Source organism: Marmota marmota, unplaced genomic scaffold, assembly GCF_001458135.2.
Source record: "Marmota marmota marmota unplaced genomic scaffold, marMar, whole genome shotgun sequence".
NCBI lineage: Eukaryota > Metazoa > Chordata > Mammalia > Rodentia > Sciuridae > Marmota > Marmota marmota.
Window position 1 is genome coordinate 8580547 of NW_025999941.1, and position 15639 is coordinate 8596185.

The window sequence follows — 15639 nt, forward strand, 5'->3', positions numbered from 1 at the left end:
CCCCCACACACACACACCTTTGAGCATCTGAGAAGGATAATCAGTGAAGCCCTGTCCCCGGTTACATGCTTCACTGAACTGAAAGTCAGCAGGACTGGTAGGGAAAAAAAAAAAATTGACCAGAAGTTTGAATCCCAAGTTTTAGAATACCTTTGGACCTCATTTTCTTCTTATGGCAATATTTCAACAATTCAAAATAAAGTTCCCAAGATCAGCATTTACCTCCTCCTCCCTTTTCTGAAAGTTTAAAGCCAAGATGTTTTTAGCAACCACAAGCATACAGCACTAATTAAGTTTTTCATTGTAAGAGCTGGCGTTGACTTATTCAAACTTGGCCCCAATCCCATAATATAAAATGAAGGCAGGCTTTTATTCAGGGTTGAGTGGCACAGCCTCAATATTATCTGACAAATTGTTGAAAAAGTTTTGGATTTGATAGAGTTGTGTTTTTTAATCTTATGATGAAAAGCCATCTTTTTTTTTTAAAACCAAGGATTGGACCCAGGGGCACTCGACCACTGAGCCACATCCTCAGTCTTTTGTTATATTTTATTTAGAGACAGGGTCTCACTAAGCTGCTTAGGCCTCACACTAAGTTTCCAAGGCTGACTTTGAACTCGCCAACCTATCTTAGCCTCCTGAGCCGCTGGGATTACAGGCATGCACTACTGTACTCAGCAAAGCCATCGTCTTTTAAGATCAAGAAGTTACTCCTACCATATTTCTGAGATGCAGAACAGAAATAAGATGGAGAACAAGGAGGTGGCTGCTTCTCTACCAAATGGGTGTGATAGTATAAAATTCAGAAAGGGGGAAAAGTTTTATTTGGGTCCCGACTGCTCTGCACATTACCACTCAACATGGGAAGATATAAGGGAGCCAACAGCACTCAGGGTTAATATAGGGGAGACTAAGATATCTATGCCTTGGTCCCCATAGGGAAGAATCTGACTGCTGGTACTACTCCCCCTGCAGAGTGGGAGTGAACTCGTCTAGAAATTAAAGTCAGCCCGTTTGAAAAGGCCACTTCAATTGCATGGGAAATTGAGTCACATTGATTTATTCGGTTTCAACAAGATCTGAGTACAGTAGTTTGGCAAGAATCTAGAGGGCAGGAGATACCAAAATATTTCAACAAATTAGCAGATGCTTGCAAATTAAGTGGTTAAAAACTGTTACACTTTAACGCCTACAAATCATATTATTCATGACACTAATGTACTCCCACTGGCAAAGTCTGAATCTAATTTGGGTAATGAAGTATCTGATCACTACACTGAATATGCATAGTCTCAAATTTCCTATTTTTTTTTAATAAACCAAGAGCTCAGGAAGGGGCAAAAATCCAAGAGTCACTCTATCTAGAGTGATAGGACAATCTCAGAGCAAAACCCTCACCATCTACTTTTCCTGATTGAAACTATTTTACCTTCTGGGCTGAGAAAGCTGGAACCACAACCTGACTGGAGTTCTCTGGTTTTCCTGCATCCCTCTCAACACAGACATTTGGTGGATTGTGCTCTATAAAAAGATCTCCCATGTATAAAGCATTTTCTCAATGCTAGGTATGAGGGTAGTAATTTTTTTTAAATTTTTTTGTAAATCCACACACACATTTCAAGAGTAAGATGTTATGCGCCCCCCCCCCCCCCCTATGGAGATGAACAAACCACATCCTGAAATATCTGGCTAACTGATTAGATCTCTGCACTATCAAATGTGGTGGCCCAGACGATAGTTTGGTCCCAGAGCCCACCCTCTCAGCCCTTCATTGAAGGAAAATGTCAGGTCCCCATTGTGAGATGGATCTATTTATAGGTTTCTAGATGTCATGCTTGGTAGGATCACCTTCAGGGTTCTCAGAACAGTCTGGTGCCAAGAAATATTTGCCCATTCACCATGAGACCTCACCCATTGAAGTCCTTTGTAAGAAAATGGAACCCCTGAACTATGGTTTTCTGAACTGTCACCCATGAAACATGTCAATATGGCTTTGAGCCCAATTTCTTTCAATTTAGTGGATAAAGAAAAGGTATGTGGGGGAAAAATGAGAAGACCAGTATAGCCACAGGTTTGGGGGGCTTCCAGGAAGATGAGCAGACCTTGAATACCAATCCCAAAGTGAAATTGATGGCAACATGATTTTTATGAAAAGTGACACTACCAAAAAGAAAAAGCAAAAAAATATATATATAAACAAAGCCTAATTCACCTTAGAAGTTACCATCTTAGCCAGATGTGGTGTCACATGCCTGTAATCCCAGCAGTTTAGAAGGCTGAGGCAGGAGGATCATGAATTCAAAGACAGCCTCAGCAACTCAGTGAGACCCTGTCTCTAAATAAAATACAAAATCAGGCTAGGGATGTGGCTCAGTGGCCGAGTGCCCCCTGGTTCAATCCCCAGTATCCTTCCAAAAAAATTAAAATGGGCTAGGATGTGGCTTAGTGATTAAAGTACCCCCAGGTTCAATCCCTGTACCAAAAAGAAAAAAATTACTATCTTGACAATAGTGAAATATGACAAAATCTTAAAGCTCTGGCCATGCACATTACCTGTTTTTTTAAAATTTTACTTTTGATGAATTATTTTTAACTGGCTATAGGTACTTAAGTTTGCAACCGATTCATCTACCAAGGATATCTTTGTGGATCCATTTCTCAGCAAAAGAGGGAGGGAGAGGTTATCAAGAGGTCAAGAAACCTACTGGAAAATAGGGAAACATTACATTCTCTTTAGGCATTCGCTTTTGTAAACTTGTTGACAGTCATAAATGCCCAGAAAATATGGGCTGAGTTGTTTTCGATCACTGTTTGAATAACAGATTAATTTAATAATCAGTGGGATATTGAATGACAAAAATTATCGGTTAGAACCGCCAAACCTCTAACCCTAATGACATTCTTATGTAAATTCTTATTTTCTTTTAGGCTCCTGCATTCTTAATAAACCCTATATTTTTGAAAATCCTTTTTTAAACACTGCATACTGTCCCTCTATGCTATAATATATAATATATCTGTCTACACTATAGGCAGATAAATGTCCACTTTTGGAGTTACCAATTCAAAGGTTCTATTTAGAGCAACTGAGTCACCCACCACTGGGTGAATTTTCCATATAACACCATCTAAGTGTTTCTACAAACAAAACTCAGAAATGCAATCAGGAGCAACCCCATCTTCAGAGATCAGCGAAGACCAAGAAGACCACTACTCTATAGCTAGAGCTACCTGACATGGCTTCCCAGGTCAAAATGTTTATATAACCAGGTCATCTGATCTAAGAGATGACAGATCATTAATCACAGTCCCAGGGCAAATGGCAGCTGAAGCAAGTTCCCGTGGGAAGGCCACAGTTCTTTAACATTGCTCTCTACAGTTTGCTATTGCTTATGGAAGAATAACTTCTGCCTTCAGACTGGTTTATAATGGACACAGATTTGTATGTTCCATTGCGGAAGGCGAGATGTTTTTCTATGAAAAAGATCTTAGTGCATAATTTCTGAAATACTATAATTTTCACCAAACTCAGTTTCCAGCTCACTCCTGGCCAAAGGCTGTAGAATTGTGTTATTTTTGAATGTCATTACTCCTGACCTGAAGTTACCTAGAAAGCTGGTCAAAAATTAGTAATTATCTTAGAGAAGTAGACCTAAAAAAAAGTTTCTTTCCAAAGGTTGATACAGTCCTATGTTAATTAGATATAAAGCCTAGGAGCAAATTCAGCCTTCCATTTGCTATCAACAATGTTGGTCATTGTATTGAACTAGCTATGGACCATCAAGAAAGGAAAGATCACAAAAAAAATCAAATAGCATCATTTTCCTCCTTAATGTATTGCATTAATGCTCACACATATGTGAAATGACAATTGTTAATATTTTGATAATGACTCAGATCTATATCCTGTTAAAGTCTATTTCATAGAACAGAACAAGGAAGGACAGAGAAAAGAATATGCAGAGAATAAAAGATTTCAGTTCATCAAAAGCATCCAAAAAGACCATTTAAGTCCACTTTTATTTTGTATAAGCATTTTTGCTATTTTTTTGGGGGGGTTACCAGGAATTGAACTTGGGGGCACTCAGCCACTGAGCCACATTCCCAGCTATATCTTGTATTTTGTTTAGAGACAGGGTCTCACTGAGTTGCTTAGCCCCTCACCATTGCTGAGGCTGGCTTTGAACTTGTGAACCTCCTGCCTCAGCCTCCTGAGCCACCGGGAATTATAGGTGTGCTCGTCCAGGCTGTATATCCTCCACCCTCTAACCACAGAGCATTGAAACACGCCCAACAGCATTTTGCTATCATTTTTTATAACAAAGCATCACAAAGAATTTTGTGTAAGTAGTAGTCATGAATTGATTTCTCATTCAACTAGTTATCTAGCAATCTTGATTCTAATCCCTAAAAAGAGGGGGATGAGAAACAAAAGGGTTTTGTGCACTAGTGTGTGCTGGGGTTGCAGGGGACAGGGGTGGGGGAAGTATCCTGTCCATATCAGGGGTTTTTCTTTCTAGAGCTCAGCAATATCACTGCCACTACTGTCACATCTCCCATCATTTGGATCTTTGGTATCAGGTCAGCATCTGAAGTCCTTTGAAGACTAGCTCTCCTTGACAAGGTCCACGAGACAAAAGGATTTGACCCCTGCTCATTCCTCATTTTCTATGTCATCTCTCCTCACCCCTAATCCTACGTTCCATCTTCCCTGAACTTCCAACGATTTGTTGAAGTAACTGCAGTCTCTCTCCTCTCAATGCTCCCCCTTCTGCCTAGCTTTCTCTCCTGGTGGTCTTGCTTTATGTGCCACTTTTCCCCAGGGGGCCTTGCTTGTCCAAGCTGTACTCCCAGGTATCCTCCACTCTCTAACCAAGGTTCCAACCACGGAGCATTGAAACCGCTGGTTAGTTGTCTGCAAACCCCCCCACAAAAGGCAGGAATCGTGCGAGCCACAGTCATGGCCGTCTCCTGAAAATGTAACCTGGTATCTAGGATATAACACACAACCGAGGAATATTGCTAAAACCTTGAGCTCTCATTTAATATGTTCCAAAGTCCCTATTTTAGAGCTAACTCCTTAAAAAATCTGCTCCAATGTCATTTATATATCAGTCTTCACACCTTATTAATTGCCATCTCCCAAAGATGTAACACAGGCCAAACAAGTCCAGAATGATAGAAATTGAGACAGTGTCTACCTTATGGTATGCGGAGGGTAGGCCAGGGGCTACGGAACAGTTTGAGATGTTCTCTCATTTCTTAACTTGAATGCTGGCTACACAAATGTGTTCATGCTATAAAAATTAATTAAGCTGCAAACTTTTAGTCTGGATGCTTTTCTTCATGTGCTACATGTCGAACAAAAGTTTCCTAAAACAATCCAGGTACGGGGTGGCATATGCCTATAATTCCAGTGGCTTGGGAGGGTGAGGCAGGAGGATCGCAAGTTCAAAGCCAGCCTCAGCAAAATTGAGGTGCTAAGCAACTCAGGGAGACCCTCTCTCTAAATAAAATACAGAATAGGGCTGGGGCTCAGTGGTTGAGTGCCCCCAAGTTCAATCCCTGATACCAACCTCCTGAAAAAAAAAAAAAAAAAGGTTACTAAAAATGAAAGGAAAAAAAATCACAAGTTTTAGTTCCTCGGCCACTCAGAACTCCAAGTCTTCGTTTTTTTACCTCTGCTGTGTGTCACTGAGTGGCTGGATGGTGCTCTTGAAAGAAAGCTTTGAAAGGAAAAAATATATATCTTCTAAAGCTTGGAGTATCTTTTCCCTGCTGCCAGCAAATTCTGAAGATCTCAATTCCCCAAATCCGAGTTTGCAACCTATTCAAGATCTGAAACAGATGACTACTGGGGACCCTTGACTTCTGGGGACACCTTCAGCTTTGGCTCTGTATCCATCTCATCCATCTTTGGATTCCCTGAAGCATTAGCATAGCTTCTGAACCAAAGCAGGAAAAAAAAAAAAAAAAAAAATCAATGACCTTCTCTTTCTCTTGAGTGAAAGGCAGTCATGTCTTTGCTTTGAAATCTTCAGGTCATTTAACTAAACTGCATCCTTGGTTCCTAATTACAAGTCAGTCAGGGAAAAAAATCCAGCTTGACCTAGCGGTCCCCAATCTTACCCTACCTACCTATGATCACCCATCATTTGCTACGAGATATTGGTCATGGAGTTTGTAGTCATGACGATGGAGTGTATGGTAACCCAGGGGCCAAAAAAAGATTTCTCAAGTCATTTTGAAATTGGTGGTGTCCATTTCACACAACCCACAGAGCTATGAATGGTCAGCAACTTCTAAGTCATACACGATGGGTGATCTTCTTGTGTATCATTCTTCTCTCCATGGGAAATGGTACAGAAGTGAAGTGATACTAGACTATGAAAAGTAAAAATCTGAATTTTGACCCAATTTGAATGGGTTAATGCTTTGGAAATGTGGTATTATGTATCTCAGTTCATTTGGGCCGCTTAACTGAATTCCTCAGACTGGGTCATGTATAAACAAGAGAAATTTGTTGCTCATAGTTTTGGAGGCTGGGAGTCAGATCAAGATGGCACCAGAGTCAGTATCTTCAGGGGGCTACTCCCTGTGGCCAAAATGTCCCCTTAACTTGGTCCACACATGATGTCAGGCACAGACAACCTCAAGCTTCTTTGTAAGGGTGCTGATCCCACTATGGGGGGGCCTAACTTTCATGACCTAATCACCACCTCCTCTATTAAGACCATCTATCACATTGGGCATGAAGTTCTGACATAGGAATTAGGGGTAAGGGGTAGGAAGACACAAACATTCTGACCACAGCATCCTGCATGCATTAAATGTGGCTGTTTGCTGAGTATTTACTTTGTTCCAGGCCTTGTGCTAAATTCACAGCACAAATCGTCTCGTTTAATTTTTACAATAGCCCCATGATACTATTACTAGCCCCCAAATAACCCAGAAAGAAGCTGAACTTCAGAGAGTTAAATTTCTCACCCAGTCCAGTAATTAATAAATCGGGACTCACTATATACTTCCAACGCCCCCACCCCACTAAGCCTCTATTTTTTAGTGTTTTGTTGCGGTGACCCTAAGATGTCCCCAGTCAGAAGAGTAAACTATGACATGACATATTGGGCAAACATGAAAGCCATCTTGCTCTAAACAGTCAGATATGCTGGATGAAACAGAAAAATAAAACAAACATGTTTAAATACAAGAGAGCTTACAAGGAAAAAAAAAAAAAAGAAACACTAAAAGCCAACTTGGACATTTACAGCCAAGTATAAAAAGCTGATAATTTGGCACTTTCTGAGGCTCTGACCAGGAAAAACAATATTGCCCATGAGAAATCCAACTTTAAGCCTAAACTACATGCTACTTAGAGAAAATATTTACTATAATTATATGGTGCAAAAACCCCTAAATATAAAAACTTACGTAACAATTATTCTCAGGGAGTCAATACAATAAGGATACATGAGAGAAACCCCAATGCAAATCTACTGTGAAGAGAAACTCAAGCTCTAGTCTGTTTCTACAGAAATATTAATAGAAAAGATTAGTTTTTGGATAAAAGGAAAATTAATATTAATAATCTATCATGAAAGAAAGAAGATGAAAAAGATGATTGGCACCCTCCCCAATTTAAACTAGAACAATCTCAAAAGGCCTTTATAATTAATACAGAGCCTAAGAAGCCTCTGTATTTAAAAAAAATCTGTATATTCTTTCAAAGAATCAAATAAAACTTGCAGAATGAAAGTCATTCATCATTAAAACCCAATTCAGCTGGGTGTGGTGGCACAGGCCTGCCTGTAACCCAGCAGCTTGGGAGGCTGAAGCAGGAGGATCGAGAGTTCAAAGCCAGCCTCAGCGAAAGTGAGACCCTGTCTCCAAACAAAACACAAAATAGGACTGGGGGTGTGGCTTAGTGGTCTAGTGACCCTGAGTTTAATCCTTGGCACCCACCCCTCCACCCCCCAAAAACCCAGTGGATTTTTTTAAAGTGGTAGGTGATACAGTAAAATGTCCATGAGTAAACTACAGTGAGTTTAAAGGTGTTACACAGAATGCAGCGCATAATAAAAATAAATTTATATCTAGGATCGCTTTAGTGAAACTTCAGAACCTTAGAAAGTGAATATGGTAAAAGCCATCAGAGAAGGGGAAAGCCAAGCTACCTACAGAGGCATAGAGCTGAATCTCAGTTGACAGTGGAATAATTAATACCTTCACAATATTCCAGGTGAGATTCTGTGAAGTCACTGATGCAGAGTTCATAGTACATCAAATAAGTCATTTTAGACAAAGAACAAGAACATCTGCAACTCCTAGGTTATTCCTAAGGAAACTTCTAAAATACCATAATGTTTTTTCAAAGCAATGGTAAGCAAATATGATAGTGGAGATACATATGTGATTTACTATATTCAACAGTAAAATTTTAGTATCTGTTATAAGGGATTAAACCCAGGTGGGTGCTTAACCACGGAGCCAATCCACACCCCCTTCTACTATTTTGAGACAGGGTCTCATTAAGTTGCTTAGGGCCTCACTAAGTTGGTGAGGCTGGCCTCCAACTTGTGATCTTCCTGCTTCCACCTCCCAAGTCACTGGGATTAAAGGCATGAGCCACCATGTCTGGCTCAAATACACTAAATTTTAAAAGACTAGCAGATGATGGAGATAGTAAAAATTTCAAATCCAATTATGTTCTATTTATAAAGCAAAATCCTAATGCAAAAAATGACAGAAAGGAGTTAAAAACAAAACAAAGGAAACTATTACCAAAGAAGAGCTGCTGTACCTATGTGATTAGCAAGCGAAACAGATGCTAGAGCATAAAGCACTTTCATGTATAAAGAGGGTTATTACCTTGTGATTAAAGGAAAGATTTATTAGGAATCTATATTAGTCTTCACAGGGATGTCCTTGGTAACATAATTTCAAAATATGGGAAGCAAAATGAATTGAGTCGTGAGGTAGTTGAAAAAAATCCATATTTTTAGTAAGAGAGAAACTGACATCTAAAATAAACCAAAAAGATGATGGAAAGGGGAGGTCTGGAACACTATCAATACACTGACCCAATGGAACGATAGGGAGTTCTACCCGCCTATTAGAGAATGGAACTTGCACTTAAAAACACACGGATAAATACTATAATAAAAAGTTATTTTCTGCAAATACTAAAAAGCACGTGTTATACTCGTCATAATGCCATTTAATTAGACATCAATAAGTTTAAAAAAGATAATCTCAGTGGGTACAATAGCACACACATGCCTATAATCCCAGCTACTGGGAAAACAGACAGGGAGATCACAAGTTCACAGCCAGCCTCAACAACTTAGCAAGGCCTTGTCTCAAAACAAAAAAGGGTTTAGGGGTAAAGTGCCTCCTGGGTTCAAATCCCTGTATTGGGTGGATGGCAGAGAGGTGTTCTCAAAATCCATGTTAAGAAATTGAGAACACTTTAACATTTACAGATCAAAAAAGTGGTGAAAATTAGAAAACTATTAAGAGTTAACAATGAAAACCTGCATGTTAAATTGAAGGAGATAGGCTGGAATGCAGAGAGAAACGTGCATGTGTGCACACACACACACACACACACAAAAGCTAAACATCAAACAAAATGCAAAAACCCAGTAAACTCAAAACAGGAGACAGACAAAACAAATCTCTTTGGCATTCCTGAGAGGGACAGTGGGAAGGGAGGGAAGAAGACAGAAAGAAATGATTAAAAAAAATTGCAAACTTAAAAAGAGGGCAATGTACTGTATATTTTTTTTTCTCGAAAAGACTAGAAGGATTTTTAATGTTTTTACCACAAAGAAATGATAAATATTTGAGGAGATAGATATGTTTATCCTAATTTGAACATTATACAATTTATGCATGTATTAAAACATCACAGGATAGGCCCTAAATATTTACAATTTTTATGTATCGTTTACAAATTTTTTAAAAAAGGATAAAAGTCACAAAAATGCTAGCATTTTAAAACAAAAGTAAACACCATGTATAATGGTATGCAATAAACTTGGAAAGGAGGATGATGTAGACAATGTACTAAGAAATATTATCACATACCAAAAAAATCATTTTAAAAAGAAACAAAACCCAGAGATATACAACTGCAAAAGAAACTAATTTGGCAGTTGTAAATTTACACATACACAAATCCTATCAATCACTGGTAGTTTTACAGGTCTTATCAAACCTACAAGAAACTAATATTCTATCTTACAAGAAATGTCGCAGATATCAGAGAATAAGGGAAACTCCCCAAGTAATTTCATGAAAATAAAATGCCTTAGCAATAAAGTCAAATGGTAACATAAGAAAAAATACAGCCACTCTTCTATTTGACCATGGATACAAAAGTTCACAGTACAATATGAATATGAACAAAACAAATTTAGTGACATGATTTTGCTATTCTCTAGTAATCATGACAATGTCAGTTTCATCCTGGAAAAGCAACTATGTTTTCACATTTGGTAACCTGTCTACTATCAAAGGTACTCATAGCATGTGCACACACACACACACACACACACACGGTCATGCATTTTTTAACACACATATTAGAAGATGTTCTGAGAAGCCTGGGCACAGTCATGCACACCTATAGTCCCAGCATCTCAAGGCTGAGCAGGAGGGTCATGAGTTCAAAGCCAACCCCAGCAACTTAGTGAGACCCTAAGCAACTCAGCAAGACCCCTCCTCAAAATATATATTAAAAAAAACACTGGGGATGTGGCTCAGTAGTTAAAAGCACCCCTAGGTTCAATCCCTGGTACCCCAAAAAATGAAAATAAAATATTCTGAGAATTATATCAGGTGATTTCTTTATGTGAACATCGAAAAACTCTTAACTAAGATAGTTATATCATCGTATAGTTGGTGCATCAACTACAGTGTCATTATGCAGCACATGACTGCATAAATGTGTTATATGCAGCTTATTTTAATCATGACATGCACACATTTTGTGCTAAAAATTTTAATTTCATCAATGTAACTCAATACATTGAAATATTAGAAGACATTATTTTAATAATGGATATAGAGGGCTGGGGATGCAGTTCAGTGAGAGCACTTGCCCAGCATAATCAAGGCCCTCAGTTCAATCTCTAGCACCACAATAAAATAAAAGTGAATGTAGACCAGGTGCATGGAGCATGCATATAATTCCAGTGGTTCAGGAGGCTGAGGTAGGAGGATTGTGAGTTCAGAGCCAGCCTCCACAACTCAGCGAGATCCTGTTTCTAAATAAAATACATAAAAAGAGGGCTGGAGAGGTACTTCAGTGGTTAAGTGCCTCTGGGTTCAATCCCTTGTACCTGCCCCTTCCCCCCCCAAAAAAAAATGAATGTAGAAAACATTTTATAAAATTCAACATCCAATTGGGCTTCAAGCAATAACCGTAACAATAAAAAGTCTGATAAAAGGTTTTTTTAACCCCCCCAAAATGGCTAACTACCAAAAGCCATAGCAGTTCTAGAAAGGGATAATAGCTAGGGTTACACAGATGCACCTGCATTGTACACTTAAAAACAGTTAAAAGAGTAATTTCTTTTATATTTCACCATAATTTAAAAAAACTAAGAAACATCATACCTAACAGAACTTATTAGAAGCAATTCCTTTACATTTGGAATGAGTCATAGTCACCTACTCTGATTGCTTCTATGCAACAATATATCATAAGTCTAGTGCAGTAAAACACCAAGTAATAATTAACATCAAGATATGTGTAATAAGAATTGTAATGCATTCCGCTGTCATGTATAAATTTAAAAAATTAAAAAATATTATTACGTTTGGAAAAAAGATTATACAGGAAACTTTTTACAAATATTTCTGTTTATGTTAAAAGCCCAACGGAATCCACACAAACTACTGGATCTACAGTGCATTTTGCAATCTGTTGGCAACATATTCAATGCACAGAAATCAATGATCTCAGAGACGAGCATTATACACAAAAGGAGTTTTTAAATATATTCCACATACAAAACTAGATTTAAAATTTTATTTATATTAGATTTATAAGTGTACTAAAAGGCACAGAAAAATATATAAATGTGCTTAGTTTATGAATGGGAAATTCCAGTATCATAAAAGTAGCGATTGTCTTTAATTTTGTCTATAAGCTACAGCAATTTTAATGAAAACCCTAGCAAAAATTCAAGGAAATTTGCAAGCCGATTCTAAAACTAATATGGAAGAATAAAGAACCAAGAATGGCCAAGACTAGAAGAGGAATAAGGAAAGGGTATGTATTCCCTTATAAAGCCATAATAATTAAGAAGTTATATGTACATAGTATTGGGAAACCATAAAATCTGGAAACACATGTATATAGAAGGGACATAGATGTCATTACAAACTGAAGGGAAAATAAAGACTATTCAACAAAAAGTGCAAGTTAAAAGAATACTTTCATAATATGTAGGAGCTGCTGGGCTCAATGTTTAGCAACATGTGCACGGGCACACACACAATGCAGGTTAACAGGTGGATTACATGACAAAAAAATGAATCAAAACCCTTTCTCATGCCACACACGGAATTCCAGAGGGACTAAAGTTCATGTGAAAAAGCATCACATTCAAGTCCCAAGAATAAAAATATAAGAATGTAATTTTGATATTAGAGCAGAGAAAAATTTAGGGCATGAAATGCACAAATCATAGAATAAATTAGTATTATAATACAAAAAAACGCATCAAAAGACATTCATTCATAGCACCCCATCATGGTGCCCACCCACAAGAATGGAATCCTAATTAGAATAAGATATCCTATGTTTGTATGATTTCATCAAATAATTTCTATTGTCATGTATAAATAAGAGGAACCAATAAGTTTTATAAAAGTGATGAGTCAGACCAAGGAATAGGAAAGACACATGTATAAGGTACATAACCGTAAAGAAATGGTATCTGCTACATAGGAAGCACCCAAATCATTAAGAATGTATCCAACCACCTAGTAGGGAACTCAACATGAATGAGAAGGTCAAAACTCCTAAATGACCAATAAAACTGTTAAAAGACACCCAATTTCATTAGCAGATGAAAATGCACACTAAACCCTAAAAAAACATTTTCGTCACAGATGTGGTCTATCTCAGAGCCTGGAGCCTTCAATAAAGGCACCCAAGATCATTCCTCCAACTAACAGCCGAAATTGCCAACTCTCCTTTGGGAAAACGTCAATTAGGACTTTCTCCCAACATCAACAAACTGGACTAAAAAAATCTCCCATATTCCAGGATGTTTTGTCACACACTTTGAATGTGTCTCAACCTCAAAATGATCTAACAAAACCGAATGGCATTTCTTCCAAGCTGATAGAAATACATCCCTCAGAGAGGAGCGCAGCCATGTTGCCTGCTCAGTGTAACTGGATCTGTGCATCTCATTGGCCCATCCTGGAAAGTCCTAGACGCTTACAGTAGATAGGGAAAGGGGTGCAGAGGAGGAGAAGTAGAGCTGGGTATAGCTTACTTGGAGCAGTCTTCACAAACAATATTCCCAGTAGTCTCCTTGATAGTTCGCTCAGAGACAAATGCTGGATATTCAGTATCACAAGGCTCCAAGGTCTGTTTTAATTTCTGGGCTGTAAAGGAGAAGGGGAACGGGAAAACAAAATTAAGAATGCAATGAACAGACTCAATATTGTGACTGGCAGCCCACAGCAATTCAGAAGGCAGTTCAGTCTCTGCTGCTCTGTGATTTTTCTAGGCACAGCATAATGCATTATTTTCTAATTAGGCGATTTCATCTGCCAAGCAACTCTATAAGCTATAATTCCTCAAGCCGTTGTGTTGGCTTGATCAGCTATCATTTATGCATCCCAAGAATTCTACTTACTGGGACAGCATCACTCCCTGGGTCTCTGACCTCAGACTCAAACTTAGCAACACCACATATGCAGATCTGAACAAATATATAAAATGTAAGTTATACCATATTATTTAGGGTGAGACAAAGGTCATGATACAATTGCATGGCTTTACTATAGAAAGAAAATTGAAATATGAAATAGTAAAATACGTAATGTCTTTGAAGCGCAGCCACGAACCAAATCCTACTATTATGAAGTCCCCCGTCCAATAATATACCATGTCAATTTTAAAGTACTAAATAGCCCTGGTACATGGATGAGCACATCGGAGGCGTTCCGTAAAGGTTTGATGGCTGATTGAATTATTTAGACAAATTATATCCAGTGGACAAGATCCAAACTCTTAAGTCTTGGTTTTCTTATTTGTAAACTGGAGATAATAAAATTCTCTCTGAGGCTGAGGTCAGAAGTAAATCAAACAATACATGTTAAGTTTGTAATACAGCACCTTGAACTTAAGTGCTAAGTAAATGTCATGATAATAACAAGACAGAGATACGCATTCTAATGAAGCCATTGTGACATTCAAACAATGTCAATTGATACCATAGCATAGTGGTTAAGAGTGATAGCTCTTGCATAAAAGGTTATGAGAACAAATCCCTGCTCTGCTGCTTTTTAGGAAATCTTCAGTATTCTCATCTGTAAAATGGGGATGCTAGTGTCTGGAAACGTCATTGGAGGTCTAGCCATCAGCATTTTTCCAAATAGAATTCTTGTAGGTCTCCAATAACCAATCTTTGTACAAAGTTTTTGGCTGGTGCATACACAGAAAAAGGATTTATTTGCAATTCCAGATCTCAATATGATTTTAACAAAGCAGTATGCAGAATACAACATCTCAAGTTATATTCCAAGTGCACCTGGTGGATGTCAGAACCACTGTAGACTGTCCACTTGGGCTGCTACAGACTCAGAGCCAACCATGTGATGGCCTGTAAAACCACTAGTCACCACCAATTAGATAACTGGTTGATCAGGAAACTGTTCCGCCTCCTTGTTCTATTGAGTGTATGGTGCTGGTGACTGCTACTATCCTGAAGGACAACAAGTCCCAGATACCATTTCCCTATGCCCTGCAGTGCTGGCCCAGTGAAGGGTCACTAAATGCTTGCTGAACATCCTCACAGGATTGTTTCTTACAATAGGCTTTTTTCACAGAGCTTTGCTTAATGTAAGGAAATTGTTTGGAGCTCACGCACCGTACATTGTAATTTTTCGCAAGAGAAGTAGACTTATTCAGCTGCTTTGTCCAAGATGTGTGATTTCAGGAGCCGATCACCAACATGAAAAGGAGATACCTATAGCAACCTTACAGGCTCATTCTAAGGAATAAGTATGTATCATTCTTATAAAATGAGACTCACCCACTTTGACACACAGCCTTCTTGAAATGCTAGTCATTAGCAAGTATTACCCTCTCCATGCCAGAAGCTGGGATAATTGTGTAGTAGTTAAGGGCACAGACTCCAGGGGTTGTGAATCCTGCCACTGCTGTGCAGCACCAAGCAGATTTTTTTTGTAGATGGAAACAATACATTTTATTTATTTTATGTGGTGCTGAGGATCAAACCTAGTGCCTCACGCATGCCAGACGAGTGCACTACCACTAAGCCACAACCCCAGCCCCCCCAAGCAGAGTTTTTAAAACTTTCTATACCTTAGTGCCATCATCTATAAAATGGGAATAAGAGCATTTATTAACACGATTGTTTGCAAACC

The 15639-nt window shown here is 38.4% G+C and overlaps 1 protein-coding gene across 1 annotated transcript in view; it reads right to left on the reverse strand.

Annotated features, from left to right (window-relative positions):
- Cacna2d3 (calcium voltage-gated channel auxiliary subunit alpha2delta 3) overlaps positions 1–15639 on the reverse strand; it is a gene marked incomplete at its 5' end in the record, with an annotated part of 864940 nt that overhangs the window by 44978 nt on the left and 804323 nt on the right. Inside the window, one exon of the mRNA XM_048801015.1 lies at positions 13518–13629. Coding sequence (XP_048656972.1) covers positions 13518–13629 — 112 coding nt within the window. The remainder of the gene's footprint in view (positions 1–13517; positions 13630–15639) is intronic.